The sequence below is a fragment of the Strigops habroptila genome, chromosome W (assembly GCF_004027225.2).
Source record: "Strigops habroptila isolate Jane chromosome W, bStrHab1.2.pri, whole genome shotgun sequence".
Lineage (NCBI taxonomy): Eukaryota > Metazoa > Chordata > Aves > Psittaciformes > Psittacidae > Strigops > Strigops habroptila.
The window spans coordinates 7708728-7723293 of record NC_044301.2 but is presented as its reverse complement, the minus strand read 5'-3'; the positions used below and the strand labels follow the sequence as shown (position 1 = coordinate 7723293).

The 14566-nt window shown below is 46.7% G+C and overlaps 1 protein-coding gene across 1 annotated transcript in view; it reads left to right on the top strand.

Annotated features, from left to right (window-relative positions):
• Positions 1-13785, top strand: part of LOC115619172 (asc-type amino acid transporter 1-like) — a 70722-nt gene extending 56937 nt beyond the window's left edge. Inside the window, exons 3-11 of the mRNA XM_030511220.1 lie at positions 3908-4059; positions 4813-4938; positions 5847-6000; positions 7643-7766; positions 7862-7965; positions 9092-9188; positions 11870-12019; positions 12309-12486; positions 13593-13785. Of these exons, the coding sequence (XP_030367080.1) occupies positions 3908-4059; positions 4813-4938; positions 5847-6000; positions 7643-7766; positions 7862-7965; positions 9092-9188; positions 11870-12019; positions 12309-12486; positions 13593-13729 (1222 nt within the window). The 3' untranslated portion in view covers positions 13730-13785. The remainder of the gene's footprint in view (positions 1-3907; positions 4060-4812; positions 4939-5846; positions 6001-7642; positions 7767-7861; positions 7966-9091; positions 9189-11869; positions 12020-12308; positions 12487-13592) is intronic.
• The last annotated feature ends 781 nt before the right edge of the window (positions 13786-14566 follow it).

Below are 14566 nucleotides of genomic sequence, written 5' to 3'. Positions count from 1 at the left end.
ATTTCTTGGGTCTTGTAGTGCTGTAAATTATTGAGTAACTGTGAAAGCCTATCAGACAGGGTTCAGCTCCTGACACCCTCAGTGCTACAAGTCAGCCCTCAGGGCAGTAGTTCCCCCACTTTGCATTTGAAGAACTGGGCAGAGTAACTCCAGGTGTGCCATGATGACATCTTGCTCCAAACGGGACTTTGGGTTCCCTGTGCTGGTTACGCTCCCTCTGCACGACCGCCCAGGGCAGAAAGCACACCTCCAGCCCACCACCATTTGTTTGATTGTGTGCTCCACAATGGTGAGGACAGCTGATATTCAGCTATGTCTGCAGGGAATTTCATCCCTCTGTCACTTAAATTAATTATAGCTGATCTGGAACAGTTGTTCTTCACTAAGGAAATTGTACTCTTAACTCTCCCTACACAACAGATGCTCTAGGTGGTGCTCTAAAAGCAAAGACTTCCTAGAAGAATTGCGGCATTGGGAAGTAATAGTGGGATTAATTCCTGCCTGCCAGCCAGCCACAGCAAATGCCACGAGAGCAAGGCAGGCACTCGGCAGTGCATCCCCAGCCCCAACAGCTACATGCTTGACCTCATGCTCACCAACAAGGAGGGGCTGGCTGGGAATGTGATGTTCCAGGGAAGCCTTGGCTGTAGTGATCATGAGATGGTTGAGTTTGAGATCCTCAGGACAGTGAGAAGAGCATGCAGCAAGCTCACTGCCCTGGACTTCAAGAGAGTAGACTTTGGCCTCTTCAGGAACCTGCTCAGTAAGGTTCCATGGGATAAAGCTCTAGAGGGCAGGGAGGCCCAAGACTGCTGGTTGATATTCAAGGATCACCTGCTACGTGCTCAGGAGTGTTGCGTCCTGACTAGAAGGAAATTCATCAGGAGGGCCAGGAGACCTCCATGGATGGTAAGGAGCTGCTGAGGAAACTTAGAGGGGAAAAAAGAAGCTTATAAAAGGTGGAAGTGAGGACAGGCAGCCTGGGAAGAATACAGAGACGTTGTCCAGGAAGCTAGGGACCAGGTCAGGAAAGCTAAGGCCCAGTTAGAATTAAATCTGGCAAGGGATGTGAAAGATAACAGGAAGGGCTTCTATACGTATGTAGCAAACAAAAGACAGAATAGGGACAACATGGGCCCTCTCCGGAAGCTATATCAGGAGAACTGGCTACCCTGGATTTGGAGAAGGCTGAGGTTCTCAATGACTTCTTTGCCTCAGTCTTCACTGGCAAGTGTTATGACCACACTGCACAAGTCTTAAAGGCAGATGCAGAGACTGTGAGAATGAAGACCTTAGGCCTACTGTAGGAGAGGATCAGGTTCAAGATCATCTTAAGATCCTGAATGCGCACAAGTCCATGGGACCTGATGAAATCCATCCACGGATCCTGAAGAGGGATAGGGTGAATTTGCTAAGCTGCTGTCCATTATATTTGAAAAATCATGGCAGTCAGGTGAAGCTCCCAATGACTGGAAAAAGGGTAATATAACCCCCATTTTCAAGAAGGGGAAAATGGAAGACCCAGGGAACTACGGACCAGTCAGTCCCACCTCTGTGCCTGGCAAAATCTTGGAGCAGATTCTCCTGGAAAGCATGCTAAGGCACATGAAAAATAACGAGGTGGTTGGTGACACCCAACATGGCTTCCCTAAGGGCAAATCTTGTCTGACCAATTTGGTAGCCTTCTATGATGGGGCTACGAAACTGATGGATGGGGCAGAGCAGTTGACGTCATCTACCTGGACTTGTGCAAAGCGTTCGACACTGTCCCGCACGACATCCTTGTCTCTAAATTGGAGAGACATCAATTTGATAGATGGACCACTCAGTGGATAAAGAACTGGCTCGATGGCCGCACGCAGAGTTGTGGTCAATGGCTCAATGTCCAATTGGAGACCAGTAACGAGTGGTGTCCCTCAGGGATCGGTGTTGGGACCAGTCTTGTTCAACATCTTTTTTGGTGACATGGACAGTGGGATTGAGTGCGCCCTCAGCAAGTTTGCCAATGACACCAAGCTGTGTGGTTCGGTTGATATGCTGGAGGGAAGGGATGCCATCCAGAGGGACCTTGACACACTTGTGAGGTGGGCCAATGCCAACCTCATGAAGTTTAACCAAGCCAAGTGCAAGGTCCTACACCTGGGTCGGGGCAATCCCAGGCACTGCTACAGGTTGGGCAGAGAAGAGATTCAGAGCAGCCCTGCAGAGAAGGACTTGGGGGTGTTGGGTGATGAGAAACTGAACATGAGCCGGCTTCAGTGTGCGCTCGCAGCCCAGAAAGCCAACCGTTTCCTGGGCTGCATCAAAAGAAGTGTGACCAGCAGGTCAAAGGAGGTGATCCTGCCCCTCTACCCTGCTCTCGTGAGACCTCACTTGGAGTATTGTGTACAGTTCTGGTGTCCTCAACATAAAAAGGACATGGAGCTGTTGGAGCAAGTCCAGAGGAGGGCCACGAGGATGATCAAGGGGCTGGAGCACCTCCCGTATGAAGACAGGCTGAGAAAGTTGGGGCTGTTCAGCCTGGAGAAGAGAAGGCTGCGTGGAGACCTCATAGCAGCCTTCCAGTATCTGAAGGGGGCCTACAAGGATGCTGGGGAGGGACTCTTCCTTAGGGACTGTAGTGGTAGGACAAGGGGTAACAGGTTCAAACTTAAACAGGGGAAGTTTAGATTAGATATAAGGAAGAAGTTCTTTACAGTGAGGGTGGTGAAGCACTGGAATGTGTTGCCCAGGGAGGTTGTGGATGCTCCATCCCTGGCGGTGTTCAAGGCCAGGTTGGATGGAGTCTTGGGTGACATGGTTTAGTGCGAGGTGTCCCTGCCCATGGCAGGGGGTTTGGAACTGGATGATCTCAAGGTCCTTTCCAACCCTAACTATTCTATGATTCTATGATTATATGTTCAGGGATGCGAATGTGATCTGAGTAATCAGTGTGGATATCTTTTTTTCAGAATCAGGCTTTGGTTAAAGGTTACCTGGAAAAACAAGGTAAAAGTGGGCCTACATCTTCGCAAGCTGCTTTCTTATTTTAATGCCATCTCTCATTTGAGCTTCCCATTTGACAGCACAACTTTGTCACCCTCTGCTAAAATTCTGCATTTACTTTAATTGGTGTTATCAGTTTTGCCTGAAATACTGTTTTCAGAGTCATTCTCCTCTGAATGCTTCCAGCTGAACGCAGTTCTCAGCCTATATAAATTGCATGAGCTAAGATAAACATGATAGGGAAGAGCTGGTGGCCTCTGCCCACCAAACCCCATGGCCCCACAGATGTGGCTGAACCTGACCTTGCTCAGCACCACCAGCATCATAACCCTATAAGCAAATTATTATTATTGCAGTATTCGAGTCATAGTTAGCCTTCACTGGAGACCAGCTGGGTTAACTCATCCAGCAAGCAGGGTCTGCAGAGCTACCCCAAACTGGTTACACCACCCACAGCACTGAATAGCACAAAGCAATTACTGGAGGAAACTGCTCTGAACCACAATGGAAAATATTAGAAATTAGGGGGGGAAAAAAAAAAAGGAGTCACACAACAAAATAAAGAGAAAGGGCAGGGGGGGGAAACTCAATTTTAAAACCAATAGTGCCATTTGAGAAGGTAACAAGCTCTTGCATCATGCCAGTTTACCAAATTAATTCTTTGATACTTAATAAGAAAAAGGAAGCATCAGATCACCCCATACTTCTCAGAAACAACAAGACAAAGTAAAAGACAGACTGCGCTGGGAACATGGGAAAAGGGATGAGGAAAGTCATAAGTAGGTGACTTAGATGTGACTGGGATGAAGGTGCCAGTCCTCCTGCCTCACTAACTGTCCTGAAGCACTGCACAGCCAAGTGTGCAATGCCTCCTCCAGCACACCCCCAGCGTTGCTTTCTTGTGCTTTTTCTTGTCTTTCAGGTTTCTGCTGCTATGGAGTGCAGTGCTTATAATGTACCCTACCAGTCTGGCTGTCATTGCACTGACCTTCTCAAACTATGTCCTGCAGCCCGTCTTCCCTAGCTGTATCCCCCCCTATAATGCCTCCAGGATCCTCTCCATGGTGTGTTTATGTGAGTATTTGCTTCTCGCACACACAGAAAGCTTGTCTCGGTTTTACATGGGACCACTCGAGGGGCTGCTCCAGCCAGGCTGGGGTCATGACCACAACCCAAAAGGCAAGCAGGGAAGTCCCAGGACAGGCACCATGACTGGTGCGGGATATTCAGTCTCTTCCTGCTTGCCTGCAGCAAGCACAGTGGGCTGGAGCAGGGCACAAGGGCACCTGAATCCCTGCAGGTCCCAGGGAAGTGGCAGCAGGCGAGTTTATGGGGTGGGGCAGATCCATGGGCACCCAGCATGGGTGACCCACCAGCACAGGTTCCCCACCACCATTTGAGCCCTTCCTAGTCTTCTTTTACATTCACAAATGCGAGTGTGTAGGAAGCGCAGCATGCCACCAGCTCTGCATTAATTACTTACAGAACCACCAAAAGCAAACCAGAGCTACAAGGACCGAAGACATTCACCATTTCCATGAGGAGATGGTGATCCCTGCACGTTGAGCACTACCCAGGCACAGTAACTAGAGCTGGGGGGAGCCCTGACCAGCAGCGCCCAAGGGGGGAAGGCTGCTGGCTGCCAGGGATGCCCCTGCAGCTGGAAGTCTCCTAGGGAAAGGCAATGCTCCTCCTCACCCTTGCTCCCAGCCCCACTAGAGCTCCCTGCAGGGATGTTCACGTCACTCTGTGCTTTTCAATGCTTTGACTGTGTGGTCTTAAGTAAATGTGATTTCATGTCACTGAATTCAGTCTTTTGCTTTCCAGTCCTTCTGACCTGGGTGAACAGCTCCAGCGTTCGATGGGCAACGCGCATTCAGGATATATTTACAGCAGGAAAACTCTTAGCCCTGGCTCTCATCATTATTGTGGGCTTCTTACAGATCTTTAAAGGTACTCGGTGAGACAGCTCTAACATGGCTATGGTACTGTTGATAGACTTGATTTTTCCCACTTACTGCACTGTTTCCTCCTTACAAACCAACCCGAAGGAACGCTGGGTTTAGCTGAGCTGCGGGGCTGTGTACTCACACAGCCATGGAAAGGATGGCACCACAGAGAAATCAGCTGTATCCCCTCAAACAAGTCCCTTTTTTGCCTGCCTCATCGGTTTTGATAGAATAAAGGAGGGCAGCTGAGGATGTTTCAGAATAATTACTGAAATTTTTTAATCTGTTGTATGTTCCTTAAATTTGAAGTACCCTGGGTGTAAAATGAATTTGGGCATTAGTCCAATTTCCTACAAAAAGTCACTTATAAGATTAAAAATAGGCAAAAAAAAGGTCTCGCTGATTCACCAACTTAATGGAAAGCAGAAAACAGAAAAGGCTCACAATGTTTTTATCATGTATATGATGAGTCATATAAAGGAAGATGAAATATGACATTTGCAGAGAGCAAACATGTTTTCTCAGTGGTAATAGTCCCACAATCTTGACAAATCTTCCAGCTCCCATAGACATTTTATTTTTCAGTATTTCTACTAAACACCACCAAACTCTTGTAAAAGAAAACCGCATTAAGAACAGGTAGGAATTGACCCTGCCAAGCAGCCATCCTTGGGTGGTGCGGGTTGGTCCCATGAGGCGCAGCGGTGGCCCTGGTGCAATAAGGGATGCCCCCAAATACAGCCCAAGCTGCCTCTCCAGGATGCCATCCTGCAATGCCAGCCCATGGTGACATGAAGAGCATGAAGTCCCAAATCCAATAAAAATAAAGAATAAAAATCAGAAGTTCACCTGTTTCCTGGTGTCTCTGGTAGGTAGGGGTGGCTTAACCTCTTGCTTGCACTCTCTGTGCAGGAAACTACAAAGAGCTGACACCAAGCAACGCATTCAATTTTTGGATGACTCCATCTGTGGGGCATTTAGCGTTAGCTTTTCTTCAAGGGTCATTTGCGTTCAGTGGCTGGAACTTCTTGAATTATGTAACAGAAGAACTGGTTGATCCCCGCAGGCAAGTATCCATTTCTGTTCTATCCACACTTTCTTGAAGTGCTGAGACATTGGAGCCATCTGGTAATATTATTCATTTAATAAGCTGTAGCAATGTCCTTCCATGTCTATGGGACTGGTCTTTCTAAAGGAGAGAGATATTTTTTGTTTAGAACAGATAGCAGGCAAGTTAAAGAAACACTGAAATTAACAATATATTGCACAAGGCATTAACTGAATCAAATCAGCCTATAGACAAAGCAGCATCTTTATGGCACTATTCGATCATACAGTGCTTCTATAAAATAACCATTGATGAGATGCCACTAAAGTGTCTATAGAGAGAATCACTTATATTAAAAAGAAGTGGAATTATGCTTGAAGTCCCTTTGCTTTTTCACCCAAAGGAGATCTTCCACAGACACCAGAAAGAGAAGATCAGAAAGTCGTTGCACAGCTGTGGGCACCTGCCTCCCAGGGCAACTGACATCATGCTGGTCCTGGGTATGGGAATGGGCTTGGAAATGATTTATCATGAGCAGGCTGGGAAAGCTGGAGGGAAAGTGAATTTTAGTTTAGTAAAGCAAAGCTCAAATGTTTTGACATTTCTGAGCTGATGAAGGGGAATGACAAATGCCAAGAGCAGCTCTTGGAGCATTAGTTATTTCTGGGCATCCAAGGCACACAGCAATTAAACAAGGAGAAATTTAAGCTGTTACAGCACCTGAGTGGGAATGAATTAAAGCTGCAGCTTTACAAGCAGCTCTGCACACACCTTCACACTAGTGAGTGGCAAAGTGCATGTCCAGAGATCTTGGCAGGAATAAAGCAAATGTGGTACAGTATTCCCTCAATAAAACACCAACATTTTAATTGAATACCACAATTTCAAAGCTGAATAATTAAAAGTTATTACTTAAATAAGGCAAATGTGGCCTTAGTTGAGAAATAAAAAGAGTAAATGGCCCTTTTTATTATTATTATTGCAGTCTCTGAGGGGAAACTAAAATATAAAAAAATAATTGGATAACCAAAATCACTTCCCATTTTTACTAAATCTGTTCAAAATCACAAAGGTTAAGCAAAATTTTTAAAAACTTTTTTTCAAATCTGACACGCAGAGAGAAATCCATTATTACCTTAGATACATGGTGGTTCAGGTGTCCACCTCTAAGGAGGTCTCTGGATCGGAGGTTAAGTACATCTATACTGCTGTAAGTTGCCACAGTGCTGTATGACCAGTTCAGGTTTACGACATGGGACAGGCCAAGGCAGCCACCTGAACAACAGGATCCCGTTCCTTTTCAGAGCAGGGGAAGGTAAAGCAAACCAAGGCATTTCATTCACCACTGGTGCCTGTACATAGGGCTCTTGAGAAACAGCTTTCATTCTTCAGCAACACACTGCCTTAATCCCAGTCAACAGCCCAAAGGGAGCACTTTTTGTGCCGGGGAGCTCCCCTGCAGATGTGGCATTTCATGGCACTTTTAGCCTTCCCCAACCTGCAGTGGGTCAAAGAGCCAATGATGGCAGTGCTGCTCCCCTCCAGAGAAACAACTGATGAACCCACCCAGCTGGTGACCTCCCCCAGGCTGTACACGGTTGTTGTGGTCTCGCTGTATGTGACTGTAACTTCTTATCTACCCTCCTAATTCTTTTATTAGGAACCTACCTCGTGCCATATTCATATCCATCCCACTGGTGACATTTGTGTATACATTCACCAACATTGCATATTTTACTGCCATGTCACCCCAAGAGCTCTTGTCCTCCAATGCTGTGGCGGTAGTAAGTAAATCATTCCCTGTATGTCTAAAATACACTTTGATTTTGGTTCTGTGCTTTGCAGTGTATTTCAGTTTCTCTGCCTTCTGTTGCTTTAGACATTTGGTGAAAAGTTACTGGGCTATTTTTCCTGGGTTATGCCAGTCTCAGTGGCCTTATCTACATTTGGAGGAATAAATGGATACCTTTTTACCTCATCAAGGTTAGATGGAGTACAATTTTATGAATGTTATCTAACTTGGGGAGGGGCTGGTTTAATCTCATTTGCTAAAGAAATGCTAGCTAGACATTTTGGATGTTGTAGAGCATGAGGTCATTGTTGGGCATGTTAGATACATTCAGTTATGAATTGCTCTGTTTCAAATCAGCAAATGTAATATTGAATTGTGGAATCTCTTGCAAAATAATCCTTACGAGCTTCTGAAATTGTCTGCAGATGTGGAATAACTCACAGTAAGAGCCTAACACGGCTTTAGCATGGAACCAAAGTAATTTTACACCAATAAAGTTCCAGTAGCTACAAGTTAAACTGTGCTTCACTCAAAGAGCAGTTTTAGGGCCTGGTGCTGTTCCCAGTTACAGACATTTTCATTCCCATGCTGGAAAAACTCCTTTCAGGCAAGATGCTTTGCATGCATGCTGCTGATAGTGGGGCCAGAATCTGTAAAGTGTATTATAGCATAGTCTATAAAGTCTATTTATATTAACTGACCTCTCTGAACTTAATTAAAAAGTTATAAAAAAAATTTTGAGGAAACAACTCAAGTCTTAAGTACCTTGGGAAGTTATTTATCTCAGCAATTTCATTAGTACAATGAGATGCCACAAATCTGAGTGCATATGTAACAGGTTATGCACTTAAAAGTGAAGTCTTAAGGCATGTTAAACCTTATCCAAAACTTTTTTGACACTGGAAATGCTATCTATGAGGAGTTTTGTGCCTTAGCTACGTATGTCTGATCACCACACAACCTTCACAGTATTCATCCTACCCTGGGTAAGGAGGCAATGCTGACCAGCAGACAGGGACTGGACAGATTTTGGTCCTCCTGCTCAGAGGTAATTTGGCATCTTGGAGCAGGTTATTTCACAGATGCCATTAGACATTAAAGGCCTTGTATACTGAAGGGTCTAGTTTCAGTAACTTACACCAGGTTATGTGGGCAGTCTCTAGTCATCTCCCCAGTCACAGCCCAGCACTCACAGGCCACAGCTCCCTTCCACAGCAAGACCAACGTGGGCAGTTGAGATTAGAGACGTTCTATGGCTAGATATTGAAGAGGCTGTTGTACACCCAGCCAGTTCAGGATTACTGCTCTTATTTCCAGGTTATGTTTCTCTGGTGCCCGAGAAGGCCATTTGCCAAGTCTGCTTGCCATGATCCATGTCAAGCACTGCACACCCATCCCTGCCCTGCTCGTCTGCGTAAGTTCTACTATCTCTGCTCTGTCACCCTGTAACCTGCTTTTAGAAATACTAAATCACAGAGAGGAGAACTGGAAAAACCCTTGAGAGGCCGTTTTACCCCAGAGGAGGAGAAGCGAGTTGGCCTGGAGCGCTGCTGGTGGGTGCTGGTTGAGCAGCTCCAACAGCTCCAGAGAGGAGCAGCCTTCAGCCTCAGAAATAATTCCTTCTACTCCCAACCACCCTGGGTGCCTGGAGGCTTTCCCTCATCTAACTTGAGTTGCAATTTAAGCCCATTACCACTTGTCCTACCCACAGAAGAGATAGAGACTGGCTTTTGAAACAGAGACACTTAGTTTAAGAAAGGATGAGCTCTTTTGATGAATTTTGCCTGCTTTCCACAAGCATTTGGGAACAAGGAGCTTCATACACTTTTACCAATAGTGAAGGTAGAATATGTGATGGGGTTTACTGTAGCATAGATGTTACAGAGGAAAATGACTCCCAGTACTGCCATCCCCCACTGGGTGGCTCGAGCAAGGGAATTCCCCAAAGGGCATTTGTTTGAAATCTCGGCTACATCAACTACTGCCAGCTGCAGATTTGCCACTGATATCAAAACAGTGCGGGTTTGACCCCAGATGCACTAGGAAGGTGCACATTTATGTGTCTCCCAGCTCCAACAGCAATTCTGGCACAATACACCCAGACCAAATTTCACCAAATAAGCCTCCTGCACATTCCACTTTTATGACAACATTTGCGTCTAGCTGAGGCTTTACAGCATCCTCGGGGCTTAGTGCCCACCACAAACATCTCACATATTGCCCATGCAGGGTTTCAGGGTATGCAGAGAGCCCTGGCCCCATCATGGGCTTCTGCTGGGCCTCTGGTACTGATGAAGCAGAACTCTTTTGTCCTTAAAAATACATTGCTTGAAATAACACATTGAGTTTCAGAGGCTGTTCCACTGTGAAACAGCCTTGACACGAGCTGGACAATCCATTGGGTATACACCAGCCCTCTGCTCTGCTCAAAACATCCCCCTTGAATTACAGTGCAATCACAGAACCAATGCTGCAGGTCAATTAATCATTTAAAGGTGTTTTAAAGAAGCTCAGGGTATCGAGTCTTAGGAAATATTAATTTCTTAACAAATACAAATTTAACAATAATATAGTGTAGACAGCTACATTAGCAAACTGGGTCAGACTTTAGGCAAACCTAATTAATACCCCAGGTTCCTTTTTCTCTTCCAATGAATCACACCTAGCTCTTTGCATGGAGAAAGGTTTCTTTGTACATAGAGAAAGACCTTTTTAACATCACCAGCGAAACCTGTATTTTTATTAATCCTTTCAAAAATTGAGGGACCAAGTGAAGTGTAAAATAAACAGACTGGGGTTTTTTTGCAATACGGTAGGGAGCATCCAGCTCTCCTGCCTGCCATGCAGCTGTGGCCAGGCAATCAGGGGGAGCAGCACACCCCCCTGCAGCCTCATACCTGCATCATACTGTGAGCAGATCTGACACATCAGTGTCACCTACACACAGAATCCCACCGCTCCGAGCAGCATCGCTGCAAAACCTGTGAGTGGCAGAAGAGGGTCGTATGTGCGTACAACACTGTACGCCTGTCAGAGGAAAGCAGGGAACATGTTATATGACACCGATATAAAACACCCTCCCATTTTAAATCCATTTTGTGGTGAGACTGCTCAAGGTGTTGAAATCCCCCTGCCCAAGCCTGTGAGGCTTTGAACAGGGGAATGGAGGGACCAGAGGGGTTTTTGCTTGCAGTGGTGCTTAATTCCTGGTGCTGGTGGTGCAGAAGCCCTCCCTTCCAAGAGGAATTTGCTATTGGAACAGCAAATTGAGAAAAAGGGACATAAGCAAAAAGAGAGCCTGGAGTAACAGACCAAAAACCTGAGCACTCTCTGTAGGGATTTGGATATTTAGTTTCCCCAGGCTCTGGCCACTAGCAGACAACGTTCACTGGACCAGTGTGTGGTGGAGGCTGGGGCTCAGCTCAGCTTCCAGGGTACTGAAAGGCAGGGGTGTGGGACCCAGGGAGCCAGCTCTCCTGGCTTTACACAGTATAAACAAGCAAGTGTAAGCATGGAAATTTCCACCATCAATCTGCCAGCTTCCAAACACGAGTAATGCTCAAAAGATTAATGATGCCATTCATCTGCAGAATAAGCTGTGGGCCGGCGGGGATAAAGGTCAAATCTTATTCTTTATAATATACGGGGCACCTGCAACAATGTAGTGCACTGACCACAACATATTCAGTCTGCAAGAAATCCTTCTTCCATCAGCAGTCCTCACCATAGGGGTCAATAGCTTTTAAAACACACAACAGGAATGGGTAGAGTGGGGTGGAGAGCTCTGCCAGCCCTCCTGGCCCTGCCTGCCCAGTCATGGGCAGCAGAGTCACCTCTGCCAGCACCCTGGGGTATTTATAAATAGACCCTCTGATCTCTGGCTTCAGCATGTCCCAAATAGCCCTAAATCCCCACTCAGCCTCAGTGGCACAGCTCATGGATAATGCTCTGAACCACAGGAGACAGCAGATGTCCAGTGGGGGCTGTAAGCAAAAGGCATTTAAATGCTTTAATGGGGTTTTTGCTTGGTTTTGTTGGGTTTAAGCAACCTTTTCCAGTAATGACTCAAGGAAGGCTATACTTCTCTCTTTGCAGTGTTTGGCCACTCTTATCATCATGCTTATTGGAGACACATACACGCTAATCAACTATGTGTCGTTTATTAACTACCTCTGCTACGGAGTGACAATTATAGGCCTGATCGTGTTACGATGGAAGAAACCCAAAATCTTCAGACCTATCAAGGTGACAATGTTAAAGCTAAATCTCTTGGTTGCAATAGCAATGCAAAGGGTGGGATGGGCACACCAAGCCCTCCATCTGTTTTGAAGAATGGTTTATTTTTTGATGTAGCAGTAATGTTTTAAGGTCCCAAACCATGTCCCAAAGAGCCATTAGTGTAAAATGGGATACACAGAGAGGACAACAGTGGTGGAGGGAAGGGGGGCACAACCACAGGGGGTCCTGAGCCACAACCACTCAGCCACTGCTGTTGTTCTGCACAGTCGTGCTCTGCTCTGCTCTCTCCTGGTAGGTGAACCTCCTCATCCCCATCATTTACCTGGCATTTTGGGCATTTCTGCTGATCTTCAGCTTATACTCCGAGCCGGTCGTCTGTGGAGTTGGACTTATTATCATTTTAACTGGAGTGCCAGTGTTCTTCCTTGGAGTCTACTGGAGAAATAAACCAAAGTGTGTAAATAGGCTAATAGGTAAGCCAGTGCCGCGGTGCCTCGCTGCACTCCTGGTTGCGCTCAGGTCTGCAGGGATCTGCTTAACCTCTGAACCAGCGGCACTAAAACAGCCAGGGAACATCCCATGTGAGTCCAACCACCACTCCTGGTCACAGGTGGCCCCTGGGCACAAAGAGGCCAGACAGCACTTGCCTTTGGGCAACTGCTTTGCTCACTCCTGAGCACGTTCATTTGCCTCCTTTCATGCCCCCGTGCAGCTCCCCATCTGCTCAGTTTGCTTGCGGCAGTCTGTCCTGGAGCAGATACATAGGAGTGCAACGGTGAGACGCTGGCACAGATTGCCCAGAGAAGCTCTGACTGCCCCATCCCTGGAAGCATTCAAGGCCAGGTTTGATGGGGCTTTGAGCAACCTGGTCTAGTGAAAGGTGTCCCTGCCTGTGGCAGGGGGTTGGAACTAGATGAGCTTTAAGGTCCCTTCCAACCCAAACCATTCTGTGATTCTATTAAGGCTCAATGAACTATCACAAAAGGACTAATAAATGCCCAAGAGCTTTCATCCCACTGTGCCACCAGCACATCCCGCTGCACAAGCCCCACATGGCACAATGAATTATTTATTTCACTCTCAAAAGATAAGAAAGCCTTACATTATCACTCATGTAAAATTAAAACTGCACATAAGTCTTTGATGTTTTGGTTATGTTTGGCTTTTAATTGCTTTGCTCTGAGGCGAGGACTTTCAAACAAGCACACTGCAGCCCTTTGCTCTGACCAGAGATCCCCAAGACTAGGGGTCCCCACTGCTGCCGCAGGGCCGACGCAGTGCCAGGAGGGCTGGCAGCCATCCCAGCCTGTCCCTGCCAGCACAGCTCTGCAAGGGGCCGGGGAAGAGCTGTGGATGGGCATCCCTAAAGCTGCCCATCTTAACCTGCCCCTGCTTCACTAACACTATTCTATCACTGAGCTGGGGATGAGAAGGGTTGGAGGGACAGTCGCTGTGCAGCAGGGCCAAGTGGCCCTGGCTGGGAAGATGCATGTTGATTCACACGTTGCATCACCCCAGCATTGTGCTCTTAGAAGATCTCGACCATCCCCATTAACCACCCACACATTTGCTCTTGCAGAGTCCATGACATGCTGGGGACAGAAGCTGTGTTTTGTGGTCTACCCTCAGGGAGGAGTTGCCGAGGAGGAAGAGGCACCCTCAGCACCCTCAGCCCACTCTCGGCAGCTGTCGAGCGAGATAGACATGAGGAAATAACGGCACAGCCTCAGAGGCTGCAGTGGCTTCTTGTTTACATGCTGATTTTGGCAAAAAATTTTTCTGGAAAAAAGAAAAAGAAAAAGAAAAGAAAAATGTTTTTAGAGCTCCAATAGTGAAGCCCATAAATGAGCTACACCCTTATGGCATCTGTAGCTTTTAGGTTTTCCCTAAAAAAAGGGGGTGGGGGTGGCGGAAGAAAATAAAATATAAAATAAGGCACTGTTTTGTTTTGGTTTTTTTTCTGGCAGCAAACTTGCTCAGCAGGGGAAAGCAGCACAGATACAGCTCTAGAATACTGATTTTAGCTGCTGTGAGGGTCCATCAGAGACATACCAATTCAGGCATTTCAAAAGTAGGGCAGCTCCCAATGCAAATCAAAGTGGAGAAATCAAGAGAAAGTGAAGAGACCTTGGGACACCCATGCCAGCAGGAAAATCCCTGTTGCTGTCCTTGGGTGGAGTGAATCCCCACAAAACATATAAGATGTCAGAGTTCCAACCCAAAAGATCATCCCTGTCCGAGCACTGGCACAGCTGGACCATCTCACTAAGCACTGAGCTGGGGCGGACCTTAGAGTCCAAGGTACAAAACCCCCAGCCTGCCTGACTGTCCAGGCATCATTTGGTGACACAGAAAAAATAAAATACTCAGTAGTGGTGATAAAAATCTCAAGTATCTCAATTTTGAAGCATTTTTGCAAGAGCAGAGCTGGGTTCCCTTATCCCAAGGGGGACATTGCTCATTGCACCACCTGGTTGGATGGAGCTTTGAGCAACCTGGTCCAGCGGAAGGTGTCCCTGCCCGTGGCAGGGGGTTGGAACTAGATGAGCTTTA